At 45.2% G+C, this 27,375-nt stretch overlaps 3 protein-coding genes across 6 annotated transcripts in view; 2 read left to right on the top strand and 1 right to left on the bottom strand.

The window, feature by feature from the left end:
- Positions 1-34: 34 nt before the first annotated feature.
- On the bottom strand, positions 35-9,476 carry mrc1b (mannose receptor, C type 1b). Its single transcript, XM_088396675.1, has 31 exons — positions 9,309-9,476; positions 8,846-9,208; positions 8,011-8,181; positions 7,750-7,905; positions 7,474-7,584; positions 7,270-7,407; positions 7,019-7,195; positions 6,737-6,891; positions 6,551-6,664; positions 6,341-6,456; positions 5,980-6,128; positions 5,680-5,879; positions 5,489-5,604; positions 5,309-5,381; positions 4,930-5,083; positions 4,799-4,837; positions 4,559-4,722; positions 4,428-4,489; positions 4,250-4,350; positions 3,951-4,093; positions 3,675-3,780; positions 3,468-3,592; positions 3,344-3,388; positions 3,143-3,245; positions 2,736-2,968; positions 2,496-2,661; positions 1,703-1,867; positions 1,009-1,125; positions 775-930; positions 672-701; positions 35-557 (listed from the first exon to the last, which is right to left on the bottom strand). The coding sequence occupies exons 1-31, from the start codon at positions 9,439-9,441 to the stop codon at positions 310-312; spliced, it is 4,329 nt and encodes a 1,442-aa protein (XP_088252801.1). The 5' UTR covers positions 9,442-9,476; the 3' UTR covers positions 35-309.
- On the top strand, positions 1,035-24,811 carry LOC148387077 (MAM and LDL-receptor class A domain-containing protein 1). 4 transcript variants are annotated; one of them, XM_088396660.1, is made up of 55 exons: positions 1,035-1,612; positions 3,879-4,002; positions 4,075-4,126; positions 8,255-8,317; positions 9,021-11,076; positions 11,437-11,565; positions 11,631-11,753; positions 11,823-11,928; positions 12,002-12,164; positions 12,241-12,454; positions 12,516-12,641; positions 12,725-12,849; positions 12,980-13,217; positions 13,290-13,549; positions 13,668-13,758; positions 13,831-13,971; positions 14,101-14,232; positions 14,297-14,430; positions 14,495-14,663; positions 14,768-14,887; positions 15,027-15,181; positions 15,249-15,344; positions 15,414-15,504; positions 15,576-15,686; positions 15,822-15,924; positions 16,011-16,158; positions 16,232-16,451; positions 16,745-16,844; positions 17,065-17,197; positions 17,277-17,355; positions 17,423-17,578; positions 17,771-17,896; positions 18,051-18,266; positions 18,338-18,457; positions 18,725-18,880; positions 18,987-19,078; positions 19,300-19,467; positions 19,626-19,802; positions 19,885-19,993; positions 20,244-20,366; positions 20,444-20,543; positions 20,687-20,846; positions 21,097-21,217; positions 21,300-21,443; positions 21,624-21,811; positions 22,148-22,313; positions 22,569-22,787; positions 22,856-23,034; positions 23,195-23,432; positions 23,503-23,662; positions 23,724-23,838; positions 23,971-24,091; positions 24,167-24,263; positions 24,341-24,410; positions 24,478-24,811. In XM_088396660.1, the coding sequence occupies exons 5-55, from the start codon at positions 11,019-11,021 to the stop codon at positions 24,571-24,573; spliced, it is 7,182 nt and encodes a 2,393-aa protein (XP_088252786.1). In that variant the 5' UTR covers positions 1,035-1,612; positions 3,879-4,002; positions 4,075-4,126; positions 8,255-8,317; positions 9,021-11,018; the 3' UTR covers positions 24,574-24,811. The 4 variants fall into 4 exon arrangements, with proteins under 4 accessions (XP_088252786.1, XP_088252788.1, XP_088252789.1 ...); XM_088396662.1 differs by lacking the exon at positions 9,021-11,076 and having other exon boundaries at positions 1,035-1,482; XM_088396663.1 differs by lacking the exon at positions 9,021-11,076 and having other exon boundaries at positions 1,603-1,612.
- A 1,480-nt stretch (positions 24,812-26,291) lies between these two features.
- Positions 26,292-27,375, top strand: part of LOC148387076 (uncharacterized) — a 2,423-nt gene continuing 1,339 nt past the window's right edge. Inside the window, exons 1-2 of the mRNA XM_088396740.1 lie at positions 26,292-26,439; positions 26,514-26,561. Of these exons, the coding sequence (XP_088252866.1) occupies positions 26,403-26,439; positions 26,514-26,561 (85 nt within the window). The 5' untranslated portion in view covers positions 26,292-26,402. The remainder of the gene's footprint in view (positions 26,440-26,513; positions 26,562-27,375) is intronic.

Raw genomic sequence — 27,375 nt, 5'->3', positions numbered from 1 at the left:
TAGGAACACAGAGAGGGAGGGTATAGCGCCAAGAGACATTGAAAGCCACCTTTAATTGTCATTTAAAGCTGTGCTATTTATACACAATTCACTAGCTCAAGCAATGAACAGCATGTACATTCATTTGCAGAATAACAAAACAATAACAATCAGATACCAATCAATTCCAGCGAGATGTCCCAGAGCCTAAAAAGTTTAGTTCTGTGGCGTCAGACATGGCCGCCATCACTGAAACTCACACTTATTATTAAATAACTGAATACATACCATATACAGTAGAACAACAAATACTGAATAGATTTGCCTGGATCACAGGGCGATAATCGGCTCGGGGATCTCCTCCTCTGCCTTCTCCATCAGTTTGTTGGTGTCCACCACGTCGGGCTGCGTCCGCTCGCGACCGAAGTACAGCGGGTTGTCGAAGGTGGGCAGCGAGCGTGGCGACTTCTTGTACAGGAAGAAGGCGAGGACGGCCAGTGCGGACGTGATGGTGATGATCAGCACCACGATCAGGCTGGTGTGCCCACGTAAGTTGCCGTCTGAACCTTGGTGTGGCTCTGCACACAATTAGTCAAATCGTGGGGTTATTTTTTTGTTTTCAATTTTTTTCTTTCAGCTATTGCATCGGGTTGAGCCAAAAATCCCAACGATAATGACGAGGAGTTACTTACGATATTCGGGGTCTGTGTCTCTGGGGATCACTGTGGGGCAATAAGAAAACAAAAGTCATTTACAGTAGTGCATTCCAACACTTTTGAGATGGGCAGTTGCTACCTTTGGCCGTTTCGCAGATGTAAGCTCGGTCATTCCACTTCATGCCGGATGACCATTGCCCATCTGAGGTTTGTAGCTCGCCATACTCCCTCTCTGAAGCCTCTGCACCCCAGTTAGTGTAGTCCAATACGGTTTTATCCAACCACTGCCACGTGCCTGACACCAACAAAGGATTTAGATGAGATGTTTTAATGTTACTTTATGAAGTGACCCACAAATGCATGCAAAATGTACCTTTGTGCGTTTTGTACAGGCCTATCCAAAAGGAGCTGTGGCTGTCCTGGAACACCTCCACATTGCTTTGAATAAACGTTTGTTCCTCGGGATCTTCGATGCTGGCCAAATATCCACCTTAAGAACAAGAAACGATCACATTTTAATATGTCTTTCAAATGGGTTTCCAATTTGGTAACAGGGTTGAGCAAACCTATGTACTCAAGGGCCACCAGGAGGGGATGGAGATGAAGTTGAAAGTAAGTGTCATTAAAGTTCACTCTGATATTGTACATTGATTAGAAACTGGATTGAATAAGACGTGAATCTTAAATAAGATATAAATAATGTATTTATTTGTGTATCTTGTATTTACTTGCAATTTAATTAACTGTGCTGGTCCTTGCCGTGCGTCCGCCACCAGGGGGCGGTACAATGCAGTCATGCAGACACAAACGAAGAAAAGTTGTCTTCTTTAATTACTGCTGTAACCCGGTAAGACGCTGTAATATTATTACAACATTCTTTCTTTCTTTTTTAGTATCAATGTCATCTTCATTGTCCGTGTAAATTGTTCTCTTTACACACAACTTTTGGGCACTTTTAAGGAAGGCGGTCTTTTGTCGTAAGTTTATGACACACCCACCTGCTAACTGGGCTGTTAGCGGTGTTTTACGCACATGCTCGAAACAAACATTTTACTTTTATTTCTTACCATGTCTCGCGCAGCTCGTGGCTGCATCCGGCCACTCCATTTCGTCAGTGACAAACATGTAACAGTGACTCTTAAATGGCAGCCACGTGTAACCCTGGCTGTAGTCAGCCATGACTTCGTCGGGGCAAACTCCGGGGTAGTTGGCTGACTGTGTTGGCGGCACATCTGCGAGAAACAGTCGTCATTGGCGATGAGCATTCCAAAATGTGACCTATGATACTTTACTCTTTTTTTTAACGTCATTGGTAGTGTTATCACATTACTGTTTCTGAATTTTAATATATATTTTTCTCAAATTATATCTCCTAGCCCAGACGTCGGGAACCTATGGCTCGCGGGCCAGATATGGCTCTTTTGGTGACGTTATTGAAAATAATACATTAGTACACTCAAAAAATCGTTGGTCTTAATTAAGATACATGCATTTAATTGAATCTAGCCTATCGTTGTTGTTTTTTAAAATGGAATGGCTCCGAGTGTGAGTGCGATTGGTTGTCTGTCTCTGTGTGCCCTGCAATTGGCTGGCAACCAGTTCAGGGTGTCCCCCGCCTACTGCCCGATGACGGCTGGGATAGGCTCCAGCACGCCCGCGACCCCCGTGGGGACTAAGCGGTTCAGAAAATGGATGGATGGATGGATGGAATGGCTCTCACGGGAAATTATTTGTAAAAAATGGGCATGTATGGCTCTGTCCGCCAAAAATACAGTAGCGCAGTAGTCCAAAGTGTTCATTAAAAAATTAGGCCTGAGAAAAATCTTAGTGTGTGCACACATGCATGCAATTGGCTCTCACCTGTCGACTGCATGCAAACACCGTACATGGTGCGATTGCAGGAGGCCGTTTTGAATTTTCCATCTACGTCCAAGTATGCACAAGGCCGGTATTGGCTGGGTTCCCCTTCACCCCAGCTGGCGAAATTCATGTGCCAGCCATCAATGTAGCGAAAATAACCCCCAGTCTGAAAGCCAGATGTTCATTATTTACCAACGTGAAATGTCTTTTGACCACTGTGACATTTTATGCCCGGCGCACCTGCTCTTTGTTCAGTCCGATCCACAAAGGAGAGTTGAGATTTAAAGCCAACAGCTCCACGTGGGCCAGCGTCCACTCGTTCCTCAAACTGGCCAGGTTGGCTTTGTTGCCCTCGCAGTGGCTCTTGGCACCATACCACGTCATATTGAAAGGCACGGCCAAGACGCTGTCGTTTCCCAGGGATACAAAGATGTTGGAAACGGCCGGTTCGGATTGGGATGGGAGACCCGGGTCTGTTGAGTGCAAGGAAAACTGAAGCATTCTCAACCCCTTGACAGGGGGATATGTATTTCAAGGACAACTTTGTAATCCTAAAAAATCCTAATAAAGCAAATACTTGTTGTCAACTTTAAAAAAAGTGATGTAAAATAACATCCGATTTTGTAGAGATAAATAAGTGAACTAACCAAGACTTCTGGTACAAATGAATCCATTGGTGTCATTGCAGGACTTGATCAACCATTTGCCAATTCCGTTAGTGGGGTTGTTCGTCATGATGACGCAACTTTCCTAGTAGAGAGAGAAATGCAAATATATATAGTATGTGTGAAACCATGCAGCTGCCTATATCGTATTTCACAGACGATGACATTGTCTTGAAAGTTTACCTCATTCCATCTTTGGTAAAAAGTCCCCGGGCGACGTCGATGTACCTGAATATTGAGTTGAAATTTTTAGATACAAATCAGCCAAATTATATTCCATGGATGTAAATGGAGTATTTACACTTACGGAGTAGCCCCAGTTGGTGTATCGCCTGGGTTTTCCATCGCTCCAAAAAAACGCATCTTGTTTTAAACTGTTCAGACCGATCCACAGGTCCGCTGCCACTTCCGCCATTTTGGTGACTAAATAAGCTGCATATTTTCAAAGAAAAGCATTTCTTGACCGTTCATGAACTATTGCACTTGCTGTATGTCATGTGAAATACCAGCGCACCTTGCTCCCGCCTCGTTGGAATGGAGACTAAATTGCCACCCATGGAGTAGCACTGTTTCCTCGCCTCTTCCCAGGTGGTCTTGCGATTACTGTTGATGCTGTAGCACTGGTAACGTAAAAGCCAGGACTACTTTTAGACACGCCTTTAGTGATGCAATCATTTGTGTCAAGATGTGCTTAATAGATAAAAATCAATTATTTCAGGTGGAAGTCCAAACGGTTCAACCCTCCAACTTTAAGAAGTTCCACCATATTGAAGGACAGCGATGTCCTTACCCTGGAGTCAAACTTGGTCCACTTGAGTGGACAGCCGCCTTTTGGTGCAACGGTAGGAGCTGCGGTGGTGTTGACAAGTGCCGTCGCCCTGCGTTTACAAATGAACTGATGCTCCTCACCGCAGTTGAAGCCGCGCCACAAGCCTGCAAACACGGATAGAAAGAAAATCGGATCAGGTCAGTTTTTGATATATATATTTTTTTTATCTTCTCTTTCTTCTTCCTAGCAGGTGGTACTAATCTTGTTGTACTGAATACTTTTGTCTCTATACACTAGTCAACTTCCCATGAGTTACTCACCCATGAAATAGGACATAGCGACACAGTTCTCATCGTAGGTATTTTGATTCGGTTGGTTCTCGTCCCATCTTTGGTAGCCCACTGAAGTCCCATCCATCCACCTTGAATGAGACCCAAAAAAAGGAGCATTACGCTTCACCACTTTTTATTTTCTTGCTTTTGCACATTTCTCACTAACCAAAATGAGCCATCCAAGTCTACTGATAAACCAATGTAGTAGGTCCCATAGCTTCTGGAAACCTGCAAAAAAAAAAAAAGAAGTCAGCTTTTCTAGTTTAGAATTCACTCGGCCACTGTAAGGATCCTCACCTGTTTCCATATGAAAATGTTTTCCGCTTCGCTGTTGATTGTCACCAAGTCACCGTGGTGCTGCTTGCAGTAATGGCGAGCGTCTTCCATGGCCATTGAGACTCGGTTAATGTAGTACTGACTCCCTCGCCATTCGAGCCAACCGTCCGAGGTTGTGTTAAATTCTGCTGAGACAGACAAATTGAGGACACGACCCAACCGCTACGTGTGTATTCCGATGTCTACTGAGTGTCTAGTTACCGGCGGCAGTGTCATTCGGAGGTGCCTTGGGAGTCACTCCTGTGATTCAAAGACAAATGACTCATTTGTAGCTGAACAACAGTGTACCCGCTTGGTGTTGGGTAAAACAATCATTCTGGCGCGTTCGTTACCCGTGCGGATCTCGCAAAGCCAGTCGTTGTAGCTCTCACAGTGCACGTCGTTCCACGAGCCCGTGTCATCAGCTCGATAGATGCGGAACTCGGCACAAGATTCAGAATTTTGAAAATTATTTGGCTCGCCTTCCTGCCAATGTAGGAAGTTTACCTGTAGAAAAAAATAAATGCGATATATCCATTAGGGGTGTAACAAAAAACAACTGTAATTGGAAAATTGTATTATTTATAATTATATATATTTTATTATTTTATATATACATATGTATGTATATCCTCTAATATAATTCTTCAAATAATAAATACAGGTGTCAAAAGTAATTGATTTGATTGAGCCAATCAACAGTAATTATTCTCCAATTTTTGTAGTCCTTACCGGGGATCCATCACTCCAGACATAACCTGCAGTCGGATCAGCAATATGAAGTCCAATCCAGGCCTTTCCGTGGCTGCGGCAAATAGAAATCACAAAACGTAACCCAAATATGTTCCACATTCCATACGTGTTTGATTAGTAACGAATTTGACATGTGACTCCTGCTGTAGTATGCCATACCGTCCCACAAACAGCTCAGAGGCACTGTGGATGCTGAGGAGATCTCCTCCGATGGCCCGACAGAAATCTCTGGCCTCATACCAGGTCTTCTCGAATGAACGAGGACCTGTGAAGAACTGGAGAACGAGCCATTTTTGATGAATAGCTTGAACAACTTGGAGTGTTACAAATTCTCCATTTTGGAGACAAACCTTTGAGCAGATGTTTCTCGTTCCTACTCGTATCCAGCCCTCTGCACACTGAGGGGGGCTGAGGGTAGGCGGGGGCGGCGTCAAGACGGCCCCCTCGGCCAGATGCTTGCAAATGTACTTCTCCTTGTTGTCGCAGGGCAGCAGATCCCACAGGCCAGCAAGAATACCAGTTGTCATGGCCACACAGCCTTGTCCACCACCTTTAGTGACGGCATAGAGAGTAATGGAACATAAACAAATGCTCCATGAAACGTAGGTTCCACTGTAAACAAAAATCTCCACTCGTGATAAAAGACGTACCTGGCATCTCGTTATTCCAGTGAGTAAACCTGACGGCGTTGTCATTGGTCCACACAAACTCATCCTTGTTCTTCTGGTTTGAGAGGCCCAGCCAAAAGTACTTCTCAGGCCGTGCCCCCACCAAGCTGATCAAGAAGGCGTTGTCCACCCTGGAGACATATACAGTACATTCATACAGTATTACACATTGTACTGCACATTGCTTGTTCAAGGATGAACTCAAAACACTCCTACTCAACATCAAATCATTCTTCCCCATTGAAATGAATGGAAATGCCATTAATCCGTTCCAGCCTTTTCACCCAAAAAACAAAACATTTTTTAAATGAGCAAAATACCACTTCTTATTGTAACCACTCACCCGTTGGACACATCCGCCAAGTAGGAGTCTGTTGCCTTGCAGTCACTCTTGGCTTCGTCAAATGTTTTGGTCTCCGTTCCCACAAAGTAGCAGTAGGAGCCATGTCGTTTCCAACCCTGGAGAACATTGACGCCAGTCAAAATGTTTTCGTGAAAGACACTTTTACCCTAGTTGGATTAAAACCCCAAAGATCACAGAAACGTAACTCACAGTTTTGCAGCCGATATCCATATGGACTTCATCTGGCTGGTGGTGTGTGCTGCTCTGCTTCATACAGATGAAGCCGTGTTTCTCCTCACAGGAGCGGTCGGCCCAGTTGCCATTCTGTGGGATGCAAATTAGATGAAAAAAAACGGATTTAAAAAAATCATAATTTTAAATTATAATTATAATCACCTCTCCCCGAATGAGAACGCAGTCCTCGCTGTCCGTCAAGAGTGTTGGTTCTCCGTACTCCCAGCTGGTGAAGAAGACCGAGGTCTGGTCGCTCCACTCGAACAGGCCCTCGGTCCTCCTGTCGTTCAGGCCGATCCAGAGCTCGTCGGTGGAGGCTGCATACAATGAGTGCAAATCCCCCTTTTATTTCCAACACATTTTTTTCTAAAATTTGGAACACAACAATTAAGAAAGGTCATTTGTATATAGTAACTGCTGCTAGCAAGTATAGCCTTCACCCACCGTATCCCAGTTGAGAGACAATGAAGCTGTGGTCTTCTATGTTGCGCATGCTCACCAGCTCCCCCTCCTCCTTGCGACAGTCCTTCTGCGCGTCAGACCACGTTTTGGGGGTCCGAAGTAGGTGGAAGCAGTGGCCGTTGTACGGAATCCAGGGACTTGAACAGAATCCTTGCTCAACTGAAAACAGGGAAGGAAAATATGTCGATATGAAATCAGTCACGCTTCACACGTAAAGGCAATTGACGGCGTACCCTGTGGCGGAAGAGGCGGGGCTCCAGGTTTGTAGCAGATATAGCCAATCTTCTTTGAGCAGGGGAAAGTTTCCCAACTATGCTGCCCAGCCGAGTCCAGAAGTGCGCAATTGTGACCCGGATGGGGAAGCGGGAACCCTAAAACGAGAGCAACAGCCTAACCCAATGTCCCCAAGCCTTGTTTTGCCTGAGCCGCATACTTACCACTCGCCCATCTCAGGAATCGCATGGGCTTGTTATCCGTCCACTGCCAACCATGATCCGGGTTCAGGACCAGCCCGATCCAAAGCTTATTCTTCGTATTTCCTAATAGTGCTGTGAGAAAAGGACAGGGTGAAGAGGTTGTTCCTGTTTTTTTTGGGGTTTTTTTTTTCCTTCATTCCCTCGAGCTGTTCCTCATTTGTATTGCTTAATCGCAACCATCACAAGAGCGTCTCAGGAAGAATGACATCCAACTAATGGAGAGCTGGTCGCGCTTACCTGAGATAAAAGCTTGCTCGTTGGTATCAGTGACGCTGACCAGGGTGGCCCCCTGCTGTTTACAGCTTTCGTCAGCCTCTGCCCAAGTCAGGACCGCCTGAGCGTTGAGCTGGTAGTAAGATCCTGTGATGTGATTCTTCTTCCAGTATTCTGTAGCTGGGCATTTGAAATGAGACTTTTATTCAAATAGTCTATTTCAAATCATCCTTTCCCATTGAAATGAATGGAAATGCCATGAATCTGAGACTCAATTTGACTCACATGTGGACGGGCAGTATCCCCACTGCTCGTGTTCATATTTGGTCTGGATGGCACACCAGGGGCGCTTAATGGAGGAGTCGTACGCCGTACAGTCTCCAAACCAGCGATCTTTATACAGGAAGGGGAACATGCACGGCTTTCCGTACGCGTTGCCGTCAATGGAGTACAATACTGCAAAGGTGAAGAAAAGATTGCCACATTATGAACACTGTCTCACTTGTGCATATTTTGTTCATTTCTGCAGGAGTCAAAAACGTGCATGGTCAGCATAAGAGACCGGACAGACATCCATCTAAAGCAGACGGAGGTAACCTAAAATTTGCACCGACTAAGGAAGGTCATTCCGCTCTTTGAGAATTGTAGTTTACTTCATTGCACAATATTTAGTGAACTTTGACTTTGAATCTTGCTTTTGACGAATAAGCAATATATATAAAATAAAAAATAAGATGAAAACTCGTGAAAACTAAACTAAAACGAAGTGGGAAAAAAAAACTAACACACCTGCTATAAAAATTAAATTAACTAACCGAATTTAAAATGAATTTTTTTTTTTAACTTTGATGGAAGTCAAAATAATATAAATAAAAGCAAAAATTGTTTATTTAAAAAGATAATATTTTTCTACATTGCAAAATTTTAAAGGGGGTTAAATTAAAAAATGTAACCAAAACAATGTAACAAAAAGGAAGGCAAAAATAAGAGGGGGAAAAGTCTTTTTTTTTTTAACTTTTATATACATTTTAAAAGAATTCCAGTATTTTAAACTTTGAAACAGGTGGCAGTATTAAAAAAAAAAAAAGTAAAAACGAAAATAAGTGCAAGCTCGGCGTACCTCTGTGCGTTCTGGAGCAGGCGCCGTTGCCCGTCCCGGTGATGGTGAAGCTGTTGCCGGGTCCCGTGGTCCTGGAAAGCGCGATGCCTCCATCCGACTTGAGCTCGATGAAGAGCTCCGGCTTTTGGTTTTTTAGTGCCAGCAGTGTTCCATTAATGCACTCCCACTTTTGCAGGTCGCTCCTGTCGTCGCAGTCATACGTGTTGACCTCGCTGCCTACACTCTTGCCCTGCGACCCCAGGCACTTTTTGGTGGAGGTGACAAAAATGCGGTTGCCGCTCGTCCAGCGCATGTCCTGGCAGCGGGAGGACCTTTTGAGTAGGCATGAGCTCAAAGCTTTGTTATACAGCGTGAATGAAGAATCTGCATTGGGAAAGCCAAACAGTGCAACATCACATGCCTGTAAAATTGTCAACATTTGATTTTAATGACACGATCGAAGAACCGCATAGCAATACTTTACCATCCAATTTCAAGCAGAAAGACATCGGTACAAGAATCGCGACGGCAGCGAGCGCTATTCCACCCTTCGACATTGTTCCGATGAGCAGACGTGGCCCGTGCGTTGCAAGCAGCGGACTTCTGAGCGTGATCATGGAAAGGAAGAATTCTTAACAAGAACTGACCCCCTTTTTTTTTTTTTTCTTAGACTGGTTTCATTGAGAAAGTGGCCCCGTTCACTTCCTGTCCTGCAGCGAGGGAAAAAAAAATGATGTGTAAGACGTTTATGCTAAACGTGACGCATCAGTCACAATCCAGTAGAGCGCTCCGCTACGTGCCGCTCATCATCGACTCAAAAAATGTGGATAAAAGTCACTTTGATTGTGTAATAACGCAATTCAGTTATAAACATGGCGCAACTCCTTTTTTTTTTTTTTGCAGTTGTGCTTGTTTGTATGAGGTTCTTAGTTACTTTGCTTCACGAAAAGTCAAGTGAAACATTTTCTTTGCAGTGAGGACGAGTGCTTCGAAAGATGAATGAAGGAGTGAATATGTTCTAGGTGCTCTCATTCGAAAAAAAAAATTCTGAATAATAATACAAATTAAGGTTTTCGATCTTTTCTAAGATTTCTAAGGTGCATACCTTGAGTTTTGTTTTTTTATTTATCAATTATTTCCAGGCAAGCTTTTGTGGACTTTTTTTTTTTTTTTTTAAATTGAAACTTCCTCTGGACAGATTCAGCTGACTTCCTGCTGGATATCCCCTCCTCTTATTTACCAACGCAGCACAGTTGAATGTCATTTTTAGGGTGCTAGAAAAACAAAAAATGAATGAAAAAATGACAGAAATTTATTTTGCATTTTTTTTCCTAAATTGCTACATTAAATTGAAAATTTGTCTGCCTTTTATACAGAAATTAGCAAAGCAGGATACTGCTGCAGATCATCTCGCAATCAGATGACCAGATTAGTTCATTAAAAAAAAAAAACGTCTATGGCTTCTACAAGCGGGAGAAGAGTGTCAGGTGCTCCACTTCCCACCTTATTCTGAGAATTGCAGCATTCATTTTTATTCAAACGGCCATCCCGCCTCATCTCGTGTTGACTGTGTCGATTGTCGCTGATAAAGAGAACACGTTGTTGTGTGTAGCAACATAAGATCCTGTTTTGGGTCATTCACAAGTTAACGCTCTCAAACATCTATCATAGCATTTTGCATTTTCACTTCCTCCCTGGTGCTGAAATGTGATGGCTCCACTTGTTTGTAGAAATTGTTTGCAATCAGCACTTTTCCCTTTCAGGTTCTTATCACCGATCCCTTTTGCGATACGTGACCTGAGGGAACACATGCAAACCTTTGATCGGGATTGTCAACCGGAAAGGTTCAGACGTGACACCAATTGCTTTTTAATAGGAGCACATTTTTTCACAGATGTTGACAATTGGTCAGGTTTGCGTTTTAATTGATTTGGCAATTTAAAAGTCATCTATCATCTTTAAATCCCTTTCAATATTTATTTCCAGCAAATACAACTTATGATCTAAATCTCTTACTTGAGGGCCATAAAGTGAAGCGTAACACTGCTCATTCAGTCATCTCGGTTCTGGACTTTACATTATGGACTCGTAGCTCGCTCGGCGTAATAAAAAGTTGCACTTGAGCAAACGCCGGCACAAACTGTTCTTCGGCGTCTTAGCTTTGAGCAACTTTGGGTACAATAAATGACTTTGGATGAAATCCCGTGTCGCCTTTCCTGACACAATGTGGAGATTGCTTGCTCTACTTGCAGGTGAGGTGTCCTCGTCCGTGTTAATCTATAACGGTTGGTTTTTAAGACCTCCAGGGGCAATTTGTGGGAGTTTTTATAACTATTCCTTTAAGTTTGCATTTTCTAAGTTTAACACTTGTTGACTGTCAGTTGAAGATTCACTTGATAGATGGAAAAATGACATGTTTTAAAAAAATAAAATAAAATCACCAATAATAATAGACATAAAACAGACACCTTAACGTTATTTTTAGTCAAACAATTTAATTAAAAAAAATTTTAGAATTTAATTAAAAAAGATAAAAACTAAATAAAAAAATGCTGGCAAATTTATTTTAGAAACACTGCTCAAATCCTCATCTTTTTTTGGCAAATGTACAGTCTATCTTACGGCCGCATCATCGTGCTCTGATGGAATGTTCAAGTGCGTAAACGAAGAATGCCTTCCCGCTGGACTTGTGTGCGACTTCAAGAAAGACTGCAAGGATGGCTCGGACGAGTCCTTTTGTGGTAAGCCTTGCACCCTCGTCTCATTTGAAATGGCAAATTCTTTACTTGAACTTCCCTCCTTCAAGGCTCATGTGATTTTGAGGCTCACTCGTGTGGTTGGAACAGCTCCACCAAGTACGCTTGGACCAGGCAGTGGGCCAACGTCACCTTGGTACCAGGACAAGACCATACCTCGGGCAGCCCTTGGGGTAAAGTCTGTTTCCATCAGCCAATCGTTTTACGTTTGTCTTAACGAGCTTGTCGTTTGTTTTCTACAGGCCACGTCATGTATATTGATGGCGAGCAAAAATGTAGTTTTATAACCTCCAAGGCAATTTTGGAATATTCCTTTGCTAAAAGGGCAGCCGTGGGCTGCCAACTCAGGTACTCCTGCAATTTGACAATGACAAACTTGAATCACTGATGATGCCAGGCAGTTTGTCGAATGTGATTTCAGCTTTTGGTACCATATTCGTGATGAAACCTCCATCTCACCCTCATTCATCCATGTCGTCATGGTTCGAGGGATAGCTAAAGAGGAACTGCTGAAGACTGCGAGTCCGACGGACGGCTGGCAGAATGCCCGGACTCTCATTGGCAATCGGCCCGGAGGGTACAAGGTATTGACGGGCATCATTAAATTGTGTACAGAATAGGGCCAAAAAAAATCTCACAGCTACCATCTGACTCGAACAGCTCCAGTTTTCCTTCGATTGTCCTTTCCATGGATCCACAGATGTGATGCTGGATGACGTCAGCTTCGACAAGTGCGCAGAGGGAGACGTCCCTCCAGGGTCTGAGAAGCTTTCCTGCCATTTTGAAAAAGACACCTGTTCCTGGTACCATGACTACAGCGCCAGCATCCTGTGGCAACGAGTACGTGGGGGATATCAACACCACCAAGGCAACGGTTTGTATGATTAGCTTCCACATTGCTGCATAGACTTGAACTTACTGCCTTTCACCCGCAGGTTCTTACATGCTCGTCTCCAGCCGACCTGGCCTTAACGTCTCATCTGTGGCGAGATTGGTCGGCTTCGCCACCGGCCGGGTTATTTGCGTGAACTTTCGCTACCACATTTTTGGCAACAGCATTGGTAGGCATCCCTTCCGAAATCCTTGATTTTGGAATCTCCATGAGGCTACAAATCAACAGGGCTGCAACTGTCTTCATCAACAGGTTCACTCAAGTTCATCGTGAGGCGACCTGGTCAAGCTGAGGACATTGTGTGGATAAGGAGTGGCACTCAGGGAAACAAATGGAGATTTGCTGATCTTACCTTCTCCAGTGACGAACACATACAGGTTCCTTCTTTTGTACTTAGGCCCTTGCAATCTCTAATCCACAGCGTGGAGGCTTCTATAGTTGTAACAGCATCAATGAAAACTAAGCATTCATTTTTGTCAAATGATGAGGTTTCTCGCGGTTCTCCAGTTCATCATTGAAGCAGTGGTGGGTGGTGAGCAAGGCACCATTTCCATAGATGACATCATGGTGTCCACTAAAGAGACTGGCTCTTGTCCGGCCGAGCGAGAGTGCACCTTCCAGGGCTCCCTCTGCGGTCTGCAGCCCGTTCCGACGGCCGACTTTGGCTGGGGTCGAATCAACGGGACATCCCAGCCTGCCAACTCTTCGGGCCCCCACACGGACCACACCCTGGGAACAGAGCACGGTTAGAACCCCGGCACTACATGCAATGATGCATATTCACTCATAAGAACCTGCTACTCCGTCACACCTGCAGGGTGTTACCTCAGTGCTCAGTTATGGAGACAGGCGCCGGGTTCCAGAGGTCAAATCGCGACTGTGCCGATGGAGGCCACCCCGCCTGACGGCGAATGCTTAATGTTCTGGTACTACATGGAGGGTGAAGCTGTGGGCCAACTCAACGTTTATCTTTGGACCGCTGAGACATTCGTCAAGCTTTGGAGCAGAAGTGGCAATCAAGGGAGTCGCTGGAGGCATGGACGAGTCTCTCTGCTTAACCCCGATGCTCCTTATAAGGTAGGCATCGTCAACCGGAGATGGAAAGAAACATTTTTATTTGAAATCATTTTGTAATAAGTTAGTCAAGTGAAAGGAGATTAAAAAATGTTGGGGAAAATATGTGTTGCCGTGGCAGGTGATATTTGAAGCAGTGACAGGTGATGGGCTGAGGCGAGACATCGCCATTGATGACATGACGCTTCAGAATGGGGCTTGTCCTCCAGAAGGTTAGTGACGACAAGCAAAATAACAATTTACATAAACACAACAATAATGCGTTTTTATTTTTTTTCCTTTAGGTTTTTGTGACTTTGAGATGGACTTGTGTGGTTGGGTGAATAACGCTCCGGCAAACTCCAGTGTCAACTGGGACTGGCTCTCCGGAAGCAGCGGAGGCCTGTTGGTCCCAACAAAGGACCACACCACAATGTCTGCTCTTGGTAAGAGAGGAAGGTGCCCTAAAAGAGAGAAGACCATAAAGTCTCCAACACAATATTGGATGCTTGAATCTAAATGGATGTTTTTTTGGGAGGTTTAAAAAGATTTTCCTTGTTCCCTTGTGGCTTGAGGCCACTTTGTCTATTACAGGCCCTTCAAGTCCGACAGGGAGGAAGTGGCTCGACTGGAGAGCGAATGGATGGAGTCTGTAGAGCAAGCCTGTCTTGAGTTCTGGCACCGCGCTGAAGGCTGGGGAACTAACAGTAAGCCCAACCTCTGTAGTGATGTCCACCTTAGTTTGAAGATGAATACAAATATGGATTTCAGAGCCGTCAGATGTTACGCTGACTATATTTGTGAACGAGACCGATGGCCTACAGCAGATTTGGGCCACACGTGGTTTCATGAATTCCAGTTGGATCCAAGATAAGGTTGATTACAGTGCATTGGGACCTCACCAGGTAAGCCATTTAAGGGCTAAATAACTCAGGTGAACTTTGTGCATGAATCATATCCATCCCACAGATTATCCTGCAAGCCAGCAGTCCACCCTCTGAGGATTCAAGCTTTTCCCTTGATGATCTCCACATCATAAGAAACAAATCTTGTCATGATAGCATCCCCAGCACCACCCCGAATCCAGTTACCACCACGGCTACTCCGGACTACGGCGTGCACTGCACTTTTGAACAAGGTGACTAGAGATCTGCTTTCGGCATCGAGCGTAACCTTGCCGTGATTGAATTTGATTGTGAGCATACTTGTCCACGTGAATCCAAACACATCTTTTGCACATAGGTCTGTGTAACTTGCTCCAAGAGGTTGATGATGATTTCGACTGGACTCTCAGTAGAGGACTGCAAGTGAACCAGCCTTGGGACGGACCTCTGTATGACCACAGTGTCGGAAATAATCAAGGTACGCACTGCAAATGTATACATAACGTGCTTTCCTTAATAAATGGGAAAGATACAACGTAACATTTTGTTCGAATAAGAGCGAGCGATATCAACAAGTGGAAATAATCAAACTTTTGCTCTTGTTTTTCATTTCCAAGGATTTTATCTAATTATTAATGGGTCTGGATTCAGTGACAGTAAGCGAGCAAGCCTCTCTGCTGCCGTCAGCCATTTGACATCCAAAATCTGCGTTGGGTTCTGGTATTACATGTTTGGGCCTTCGGTAGCCACCATTGAGCTGCTGGTTAAGACAGTAAGTTGCCTTGTGCAACCTTCGCCACGCTTGCGACGTGTGAGTCAATAGTTTTCTTCTTGAATAGAAAACCTCCAACGCTTTGGTTTGGACTCGCAGAGGGACGCAGAACCCAGAATGGATCAATGCTCAAGTAACCATCGACATGGACCAAATGACGCAGGTAAGGATTTAGCTGAAGTGCGGCGGCCATCACAAACGTGACTGATATCCTGTTTTTTCCTTTTTACAGGTGATGTTCACCGGCTACAGAAACAACAGCAGCGAGGGATTTATTGCTCTTGATGACGTCACCGTGAGGAACGGGGCCTGCCAGATTCAGAGTATGTGCGTACTGCGTTTTCGCAACAAATTTCAAGTTCCCAGCATTCATTTTCTTCTACACGACTTTCAGATCTTTGCGGATTTGATTCCGACCAGTGCGGCTTTGAGAACGATGTCGGTCACTTGGGTCGTTGGGGCCGCAAAAGAGGCCATGTAGATCACACGTATGGAACTGTCAATGGTGAGTGGAATCAATAAAACCATAAAGGAGCAGGCAAAGGCCATCATTGCAATAAACAATCATCATATAATCCGATAACGGTCAAATTTCCACTCACAGGCAGTTCAGGAAAAGATAACAGGCTCTTTCTTTTAGGTTACTATATGACCGTGCTCATGTCCAAGTCTTCCCAACCTGAGGTCGCTCAGCTTTTGTCACCTGTCATCACTTCACCTGTGGAAATGTGTGCACGATTCTGGTGAGTCCGCAGGGCAACGTTTAACCTTTTACACACCGCATGTCGCACGATGAAAAGAATTAAACGCTCGTCACGTGTTCCACCAGGTACCGGCTACCCGCCGGGGCATCTAACACACTGTCTGTCCACGTGCGGAGCGGGGATCTGAGTGAGGCCCTTTGGCGGCGGTCTGGAGCGCCCTCTTCCGACTGGGAGGTTGCAGAGCTCACGGTGTTTGGACCGACAAAGTTCAACGTAAGGCCTTGAGACTGATCTGCTTCCATTTTGGTACGATGCTGGTGTAGTGGTTCTGTTCTACTCTCCCAAGGTGGTGTTTAGGGCAACCCACGAAGCAGGCGTATTTTCCACTGTCCAACTCGATGATTTTTCCGTGACGACGGGGGCTTGCTCTCCGATTGTCAACTGTGACTTTGAGTCGGGGCCTTGCAACTGGCTCAACGGGCTCGCTGACGACGGACACGGCTGGGTGCTAGCAAATGGCGGCTATCGGGGTCCATCTGCAGACCACACCCACGAATCCCCTGAAGGTAGAGTCTGGCTTTGTTTACCCGTGTCTTCAAACCGCGAGACTGTTTGCGTAAATGCCGTTCCAAAAATATACAATACCCTTCGCGTTGATATTGAATGTTGAGTCTCGTATCGTGGGAACAAAATGTGCAACAGATGATTAATTGTTGTCACGATATATTTATTGCAATGACCTACTCCCAATTTACTGTACGTCCCGTGGTCACCTCCTCCCTGTACCAAACAAAAGGATTACGTGGGAGTGTGTGACGATCCAATCAAATGGTGTAAGAATGGAATCATTTGCTTTCAGGTCGGTTCTTGTTGAGCTTATCACCACACGCCAGCGCCATAGCGTCAGAATGGATCAAAGATGGGCCATCCTGCCTCACGCTGTGGTATAACAAGAACAGGTCAGCAGAAAAGCAAAAGCAACCTCCGAGCTGCGTTTGACATTTGCGAGGACTTCCTCAAATTCTGCACACAATCACGGGCTTCGGTTTGTACAAAGCAACAGAACCTCTGGGTCAGAGTTCAGTGCTCGAACACACTCATATGCACACACATATATTAAAAAAATGAAATGGAAAAATATTCATGTTTCCTAGACTGACAAAAAATTATGAATTTCAGCGATTACGGGACTTTACGCGTGCTGGTTCACTCGGGCCCGTCGGAAGACGAAGTGATTTTCCAGAGAAACCACAGCACTGAACACCGTTGGATCCACTTCTCTCAAAGTTTAGACCAAATCAAACCTTTCCAGGTAGCCTGAACTGGACATTGATGCTGACCTAATTTCGTTTGGTAAAAATGCTGCAGATGAACTCTCGCATTATGTTTAGTTGCTGATCGAAGCACAGACAAACGATGGAGGATTCGTCGCCATCGATGACATCAGTCTAACGCTTGGTCCTTGTCCAGGTACTCACTTACTTGTGTTTATCTTCGTCTCAATATATTTTAATGGAAAGCCACTTTGTCGTCGCAGTGAATGAAACAATTTCGACCTTTGTGGGCTGCACGTTTGAAAACCACACGTGTGGCTGGGAGGACGTCAGCGTCGGCCAGGCTCAGTGGGAAAGAGGAAACAAGGGAACTGGGAACGCTGGACCATCTGTTGATCACACACTGGGAACGGCGCTTGGTGAGGCCGTATGCTCAAACTCTTCTTTCGTTGCCTTTACCGATCTTGTATATTTAAGGTGGTGCTTCAGAGTCCAGTTATGTAAAAATATTCTATACTCAGAATTGAGTAGTTCTTTTTTTGAAAATGTAACAAAAGTGTTTCAGACCTGATATTTAAATGAATTTTGACATCAAATCCTTTTTCTTCCAGGCTGGTACGTGGCGTTGACCCCCAACAACGGGGCTCACGTGAGCCCCGCCGCCTTGCAGAGTCCCGTGACGAAACAGGCCAGTGCTGCCTGCACGCTCCACTTCTACTACAATATGTATGGAGAAGGTGCGTTACAATCATGTGTGCTTCAAATTGCCTACTTTTCTCTTCTCAATGTTTTTTTCTTCTATATTGATTTATTTTAGAAGAACTGCAAACCTTAACCTTCACCCTTGGGTTGTTTTAGAACAAAATCCTTCAAACATATATGTTGTTGCAGACATGGAGGAGTTGAAAGTGCTGCTCGGTGAGAGCTCTCGCACCACCGTCCTATGGTGGCAGTCGGGTGGCGGTGCCGATTTGTGGCAACGCGGCGAGGTGTCGCTCGGTAGAAGGCGTCAGGACTTCACCGTCTTCTTCGAAGCCACCCGCGCTTTCGACAAGCTGGGCCACGTTGCCGTTGATGACATTAGCTTCACCAACTGCCAACTGCCAGGTAGTACTGGCACTCTGTGTACTTTTGAAGACAACATGATCACTGTTTTTTTTCTGGTTTTTTTCTTTCAGAGCCCCAACCTACGTGCCCTGAACATATGTTTACCTGCGGTAATAAAGCGTGTGTGGAGAAGAAACAAGTGTGTGACTTCACAGATAACTGTGGCGATTGGACTGATGAGAGCAATTGTGGTAAGACGTCACAAATGGATGAGTGAAGAAGTGAGTGGGGCTTTTGTAACTTTAAGTCAGAAATTACATATAGTAAACACTATTTTATTTATTAATTTATTAATTAATTTATTTTTTATTTTACTATCAAATTGCGCCATACCCAGAAACAAACAAACACAAAAGGGGGGTTTGCGCTATTGTGGACGTGAACACAGCCAATTGAAGCGGTTGGCTTTTCTGTCCATATTTAACATTCGCAAGCACTTTTCTCATTTGACTCTTAAGCAGGTGAGACAGAGCGCTGCAGCTTTGAACTAGGCCTGTGTTCTTGGGCTGAAAGCCACTTGAACTCACCCGGAGCCAGATGGACCCGACGAAAAGGACAAGACGCCTGGCCCGCTGACGGACCCCCCCGGGATCATACTCGCAACAGTGCTGCGGGTGAATGAAAAAGTTGCCACATAATAAGCCTGTTTTGAAGGTCATGAAATGGGGGTTGTTGCCACGGCAACCTGCATTCATGTTTATTCTCATTTTATTTCCTCAGGTCACTATATAACTCCAGGGACTCATCTCACGGGGATGGAACACATATCGGAGATTCTTTCCAGAACGTTACTTCCTAGCTCAAATTGTACGGTGAGTGTCGTTGCGATTCATGTTTCATTTTGTGACCCCAAAAAATTAATTCATTAGGATGACAAATCATTTACACTTTGCATGACGTCCTATGCAGCAAAACGTATTGGCAGCTATGCATGAGACACATTTTACAACTTCTTGTTTTCTTATTTTCAATGTTTGCAACTTGATGTTAAAGAGTAATAACGTGAATTGTGCATGACTATGTGTCGGTGCAGATCCGATTCTTCTACTACAGCCTGCAGGACACCGCAGGAAAACTTTTTGCGCGTTCTAGGACGTTCGGCTCCGGTACCGACGACACCGAGCTGTGGCTCAGGACGCAGTCGCATAATTACGACTGGCAGAGGGCACACTTCACCTTCTCCTCTCCTGTCAAGTGCAAGGTGAGTGAATGAGAAGCCAGCTCATATGATCTCAATGTACACATCTGCTCATGTGATAATAGTATTGACCTTTCATTTTTTTGTCTTGCTAGAACTTACCGTAGAAAAAAAAGCAGTGTTTGGTGAAGGATAAAACAAATGTGATATTCTTCCCTAAGATTGTTTTCAGGTATGAGCGAGGCGCTCGTGACAGAGGACACGTGGCACTGGACGACGTGTCCTTCTCCAAGGAGTGTGCCTTGGACCCAGACAACAGCCTACTGCCTGACACGTCACCCACTTCGGCCTCTCCCACCACACCTGTAACCTCCTCTGCCCCCGTCGGTCCGTGTCAGGTGGGCTACATCTGGCGCCCATGACATAACAAAGTACGCAGTGTGTGTATGTGAGTGTATTTGTGCTTCTGTTGCATTGCAGAATAATGAGTTCTATTGTTGGCGTTCAGCGGAGAGAATCTGCATTCTTTCCACTTTAAAGTGCGATTATCGTCCGGACTGCCCCCAGGGGGAGGATGAGGATGGCTGCGGTAGGCTGCATTCATTTTTTTTTTCTTATTGGGAAATACGTCACAACATGACATTTGGATCGAACACCTGACTTTAAATATCGGTGTGTTGTAATCAGACGTCAACAAAGTGAATCACAATCGCCTGCTGCCTCTCGTCAAACGGGAAACGGCAGCTACGTTGTTGTCATTCCTGGCTTTGATATTTCTGAGCACGTGACTGGTGGTGTTCCCGGCATCCTTGCTCACAATCGGCCCTCGCGCGTTGCAGGTCCTTGCACATTTGAGAGGGACAGCTGCGGCTGGACGGCCTCTGGCCAAGGACAGAGAAGCTGGCGTAGGCAGAAGGCCGGCAGCGGCGCTTGGCCGCCCACCGATCACACCAATCGCACAGGTGGAGGCCGATTAGGAGACAACTTGTGAGCTGTCGTGTTCTGAGTCAGAGTTGACACTGTTTTTCTGGTTTCTCAGGCTTCTTCATGAGCGTCAACTCCAGTCAAGTGACGGCGCCAAACAAGGCCCGACTCCAGAGCCCCCGTCTCCCGCCCTCGTCGCCCTACTGTCAGATTCTGTATGTTCACTGTCATCCATGTTGTTAAATGTTTGTCTGACACCCAGATGGACATGTCAGATACCCCCCCCAGGGCGAGTTGCTCAACCCCTCCCTCCCCTCACAAATCCAACACTTCTTCCTTCCTTCGTTCCTCCGCACAGGTTTCACTTCCACATCAGCGCCGAGTGTGCCGGCTCACTCAGAGTGCTGACGTGGCAAGCTGATGGAAGTGAAGCAATCTTGTGGTCACGCAGCCACAACACCGTCAACCACTGGACGCCTGAATCTCTGCCCCTGGGGCCTCACCTGGAACCTTATGAGGTGCCCAACTCACGACTTCTTCTCCCAACTTGTCTTGCATTCAAATATTGTGAATCATTGAGAACACATTTAACTAGCTAAATGACAGCACACTTATTTTTAAAAGAATCAGCCTTAACATAAAAGTTCCACCTGCACAATCAAACACTGAATGAATAAAAAAAAAATCCAATTGTGGCTTTCCTATCTTTCACAGTTTAATATGCAACCCTCAAATCAAGTCGTGTATGAATCATCACTTTTTTCTCAGCTTATATTTAGTAGCTGGAAAAATGGCACTCAGGGAGACGCTCCTTTTGCCACTGAAACGTGCATTGTCGCCGTGGATGACATCTCCTTTCTCAACTGCGACCAATCTTTCCATCCCCCAGGTAAACGGCACTCTGAGTCCTTATCTTAAAACATGCAGGTGGAGTCTTGAGGTTTTTTTTTTTTTTGCCACCTACCCCTTAGCACTCTCCGCTTTCGATTGCGCTTTTGAAGACGGCCTTTGCCTTTGGACGCAGGCAGCCAATGAGCAGCTGGACTGGCTCAGTGGCTTGGGTCCAACAGAGACACCCAACACCGGTCCTGTGGGGGACCACACTACAGGAAAAGGTTCTTTTGACACTATAAAAAGGGTTAGGCAAACATTTGTGCTCATGGGCCACATTTCTTTATTTGAAGTTATCAATAAAAAGCCTTCGGTGTCATGAAAGAAGCGCTACCTGCATAAAATGGAATACCGCCCTGATCTCATCTCATACGCACTTCATCGTTGTTATTGTTGTGCCACAGGGAAGTACATCTACATCGAGAGCTCCTTTCCAAGCGCCAAGAGTCATGTCGCCCAGCTCAAGTCTGCACTGCTACCACCTGCAGTTCAACAGGGATATTGCTTCAAGTTCTGGTACCACATGTTTGGAGCCACCGTCGGTTCTTTGCGAGTGTTCCTACTGACGTCCGAGTCAACGGAGAAAACACTGGTAAAAACCACACAGGTTCATTGTATTTTGCTTTTCTTGACTTTTTACACAACTTCATTGGAACTGGGGTTTGTACATCAATATAACAAATCTCAGCTATTTATTTGTTGAGTTACATGACTTCCCTGTCCTGCGGTGCGGATTGAGAAATATTCAGAACCCTCCCATGGACTCTCTCCGCGTTATGCTTTTATCACGGTTGCGAAACAGCCGCATTACAAAAGAGCTGGCTGCGATTTGTGCTCTGTGCAGTTTCGTTGCAAACTATGGTGTTGCACAAATCGCTCCTCACATCCTCATTGCAAGGAGTGACTCAGCCCTCTGCCTTTCCTGTAGGTGTGGCAAAAATCAGGAAACCAAGGGGACGAGTGGTGGCTGGCTCAAAGTCACGTGACCCTGAAGCGGGTCCACCAGGTGATCGTGGAGGCGAGCGCGGGAGGCGAGGCAGGCGACATCGCCATCGATGACATCTCGCTTGTCCCCGGGGCATGCCCCGCCTCTGGTGATGGTTTTGCCAACTCCTTTGATACTTTAATTACAGATTCCACAAAGTGCAGAATGCATCAATTAAGTCATGAAATAAATTGAGTGAAGGAACTTTGAAGGAGATATACAACATACCTATTGTTGCAGTTATGCAGTGGTTTAAACTAAGTACTGAATTAAAATAACTCAATACGAAAAAACAACACCGAAATATCCAAAACGATGATAACCAAATAGTGTCTGTAAAAATGTACGTAAATGTCTTTTGTAGATGTGTGTGATTTTGAGGAGGGAAGCTGCAACTGGCAACAGCAGAGCACCGATGACGCCGACTGGATCCGACATTCAGGCACCAGCCTGAACCCCAACACGGGCCCCGACAGCGACCACACCACCAACACGCCCGTGGGCCACTACTACTACCTGCCCTCTTCCAGCCAGGACATCCTTGGTCAGACGGCCGCCATGTTGTCACCTGTGTACCCGCCGGGTAAGTCCCTCCTTAGTCTTGGCTCCAAACGGAGGAGCTTAAATTCCAGTTTTCTTCCACTTTTTTAGGAAAAGGAGCTTGTGTCCAGCTGTGGTACCACATGTACGGCAGAGGTGTTGGCACGCTCAACGTTTATCAGCAGAGCGAAGACGGGGTACGAGCTCTGATTTTCTCCCAGGCCGGAGACCAGCGCAACCTGTGGAGGTTCGCCCAGGCTGCGCTTCTGCCTCGGGTTCAGCCGTATAGGGTGAGTCGCCTCTTAGATCCAACATACAGGCATATTGTTTTTTTTTTTCATCCAATTTATGTTACTAAGTCCATTTATTGACTTTTTTTGCCAAACTGCAGATGATTCAGAGTTAGCCGACTCGGGTCATTGAGCTTAAGGTCCTCCTTTTATTTTTCAGCTTGTTGTGGAGGGCGTAAAGGCCGGTCCCACCCAGGAGGGCGACATGGCCTTTGATGACGTCCACGTGTCGGACGCCAAGTGTCCCCCTCACGACACCTGCGACTTTGAGCTCAACATGTGCAGCTGGAGCAATGTTGGTGGAGGAGTGGACCAAGATGACTGGCTTCGCGGCAGTGGAGCTTCCCCGAACCCCAATACGGGACCCGCCGTGGATCACACCACCAACATGCCTCATGGTTGGTCACCCAAAGATTTTCCAGGTGCGTTGGACATACCAGGCTTAATAATGTCACCATTTTCTTTCAGGCTATTATCTCTTCGTGGACAGCTCGGTGGGACAGTGGGGCCACGCCTCCTTCCTCATTAGTGACGTGCTCCAACCGGCCACTAGAGGGAACTGTCTTACATTTTGGTACCACATGTTTGGTCCTGATGTAGGGACCCTTCGAGTCTATGTTAATGACAGGTAGGCGGACCCATTCAGTAGAGCAGCAGGTCTACCTCTTATGGATTTATTTTTTTTCTAGAAAAACGCACGACAGTGGTAACGAGGACGGCAATCAGAAGTGGGTCGAGATTGGAAACAAGGGAGACAAGTGGCTGAAAGCCAGTGTGTTCGTTGAGCACGACGATGCATTCTGGGTAACAATTTGACCTGTTATTTATGAGCGCCAGCCGTCACTTGCACAAATGTCGCTAATGTAACCATTGCGTGTTTTTTCACATAAAGGGTTGGCTGTTCTACTAAAATAATTGTGATGTCTTGTGCCCCAGTTTGTGTTTGTATATCAGAGGGGGGAGATTGCTGGTGGGGATGTTGCCCTTGATGATATCACTATTATCCGTGGACCCTGCTACTCCGAGCCCACCGTTGACCCTGTTGATGATAAACAAAGTAACACGGACACACATAATAGGATAAATGTACACACGCATGCATTTTGAATTTTATGGTGCTGTCTTTGTGCAGATATGTTGTCTGTGGGCCTTGTCGTGGGTCTGACTCTCCTTGCTGGAGTCGTCATCTTCATTTTCCTTTTTAGACTGAAGAGGAAGCACTGTGCAAAGTATACCTCATAAAAACATGTATACATGGAAAAAAATACATATACTGTCTATTTTGATAATGTTTGGTTTTTTTCAGGACATCTGAAAATGACACCAACGTCCTCAGTCAGAACTCTGTGTTTGACCTCTTTTGCTGCAGAAGAGATGCAAGTGATTTGCTAAGAATCTTTGGGATTCTAAACCATAATAATAATAAAATGTGTTCCCTTACAGGTCACAGAGCACGGAAATGTATCTAACATGTCCTTCTTTAACAATGTGTACGATGGCTCTCCAAGTACAACCAACACTGATTCGTCAAGTGCCTAGCATCATCATCCCATCATTTAATTTTTTTGTTTAGCAGCAAGTGAATAAGGACAAGAAATAAGTTTCAGGATAAAAGATAGACCTGTTTTGGTTGTTATCTTTAACATATGATCCATCTGTTAGTTGTTAAGGTGGACTGATTTTAAATCTGTTAAAAGGCATGTAAGTAAGATTTGCTTTTTCTCCTGTATTGGAACATTTTTGTCCCTTTTTAATATATAAGATGTAATCAAAGAAATCCCTGGTGTGTTTTAAATCATTGACAACCGTTATTTTTCTATAAATACTGAGCCATAGAGCAGCTGTGTGCCACGCGCTACTTGAGTGATGACAACTGAAAACATTAAAGGCCTAGAGACATCCCTTTTTTTTCCAGTTAGAACGGAATTTGATAGAATGTATAAAGAGAACACATTTGCCGTATTGGAAATTAAAAATGGACACCGATTACTAAGAATAAAGCTAAAATTAAATGCCAGTTTATCGATCGGGTTCTGCACGCAGCCACACTGGTGGCGCCATTACTGTGACATCACAAGTTGTACATCCGGATCTCAACAAACCCAAACAACATGGCAGATGATAGCGACAGCTCCGTTTCTAGCGGCAATATTAGCATCATTTTATCCGATTCAGAAACCTCTTTTGACGCAGAATATGATGAATCTAGCAGTTCACTTGGGCTGAGCTGAGCACGTTTTCTGAATTGTGCCCCTCCCGTCACTCTGGTTAGGTTGGCATAGTAAAAGGTTCTCTAGGGGGCTTTAGAGTGCCGAGTTGACCACGGCGCATGAAGAAATGACCACCTGCAACGTTTGGTTTAGGTTTTATAAGCATTTTTAATTTTATTGCTTAAATCGCATTTTCTCGACGAGCTGAGCACGTTTTCTGAGATGTGCCTCTCCCGTCACTCTGGTTAGGTTGGCATAGTAAAAGGTTCTCTAGGGGGCTTTAGAGTGCCGAGTTGACCACGGCGCATGAAGAAATGACCATCTGCAGCGTTTGGTTTAGGTTTAAATCGCATTTTTTCGACGAGCTGAGCACGTTTTCTGAATTGTGCCCCTCCCGTCACGCTTCGACAGATCGAAATTACGTTTCTCACTATCCCAGGGTGACAAGACAGAGTTCACAACGCACATACAAGTAAACAACACAGGAAAAATAAAACAAGAAGATGAACAATAAGAGTTCACGCTAGCCGCTCCCGATGCACAGCAGAGTCCGGAAAGATGACAGTCAACCAGGCCACTGTGAACACGAGCACACAGCAGGCACGCACTGTCCGGTTCGTGGATCCTATCAGGCGAACGCAACCCATCTTGTCGTCCCGCGAACGAACGTACGCCAGGAGAATGGAAGGCACAGCTGGGCGAGCTGGGTTGGCCGCAAGCCTGGCCCGACGTCTCCGCGCTGGCCCCTCTTCTCTTTTTGTTTACATTCACTGAAGCTAAACACGTACAACTTGAGACGTCATGAGACGTCACTTCCGGCTGGCGGCTCGGCGCAGTCAAACTCGTCTGCGCGGCAAATTTAAATTATATTTTTCAGAGCAACAGCTTCCTTTTCGTTGTTTCAATCGTCAATTTATATTTATAAGCCCATAAGCTAACTAAAACCGATTTATACATATACCGGTGTCTCTGGGCCTTTAATTGGGCAAATCATTTGAAAATGTAGGTGCAATTCATACTCCGGACTCCAGATAGCGCTGACGCGTCCATGGTGGCACTATTAATGCGAAAAGAAGCAGGCCCACCGGAAACGTCTGCCCACACGGCCACCGCCCCGGCGAAGCGTCTTCGACAAGGCCCCAGTCACTCTCGCGAACAATGGGTGTTACCGTTGAGAAGCTAAAGGAAGGAAACGGTAAAATATGATGTTTGGTTGTCTTTCTCCATCAGGTACGAAGATAACTTTAACGCCCGTTTTTATCTTTTTAGGCGGGAACTGTCCCCAGAAAGGCCAGAACGTAACCGTGCATTACGTCGGTGAGCTCCTATTGTTTTCGCCACCTCTGCTTCTCGGAAAGATTTTCTTTTACGCTCCATCTGCTCTAGTTTATCATTGCGTGGCAGTGTCTGTCTTAAATAAGAATTAGTCAATTATTTGTATATTTTTCTTGAAAATTATTAGTGCTTGGTTTTGAATGGTAAGCGAGCGGTGTGTCATACTACTGGCAATAACTTAAAAAGCACGCTGCGTTTTCATTTGATTTAGTGTTCAGCACTTGGATGTAGTCATTGAGTATTGTATTTCTCTATAATGTCAGTCTAAATATTGTACGAAAGACTTGCTAACTCGATCTAGTAACCTAATCTGCGCATGTGTGTCTGTCGTGCCGCCATTTTGGTATAATCACAGACACGCCCCTTTGAATTGGGTGGGAGGCTAAGCTAGTGGGGGCAAGGGTTTAGACCATGGACGGCATGGAAACTGAAATACGGGAAACAGACTAAAATGTATCTGTAGAAAACAGTGTACGACTATTTTGATAAAAGTGGTAATAATAATGATTATTATTAACACTTATTCATTGTCATGTGAGACGTTTTTTTTATCAACAAATACCTTAAGAATAAATTATACATAATACAAATACCGAGCATTTTAATATGCCTATAGCTACGGTTAACTGAATTAATACGCTGTTACAGATTACATTCACAAATTCACAGATGTTGATCCCTTTCGATGCGCCTCATCTTCAATGTTTGCTGTACTTTGTTACTTCCTGGTGGTTGGCGATTGCTGGTTGAGAAAGTGCTTGAGATGTGCAGCACAGTCCGTATTTTCAATAGCCTT

The sequence above is a fragment of the Syngnathus floridae genome, chromosome 14 (assembly GCF_059516105.1).
Source record: "Syngnathus floridae isolate MCC-2025c chromosome 14, RoL_Sflo_1.0, whole genome shotgun sequence".
Taxonomy (NCBI): domain Eukaryota; kingdom Metazoa; phylum Chordata; class Actinopteri; order Syngnathiformes; family Syngnathidae; genus Syngnathus; species Syngnathus floridae.
The sequence above is the reverse complement of the archived record's forward strand: the minus strand, read 5'-3'. Positions and strand labels throughout refer to the sequence as shown.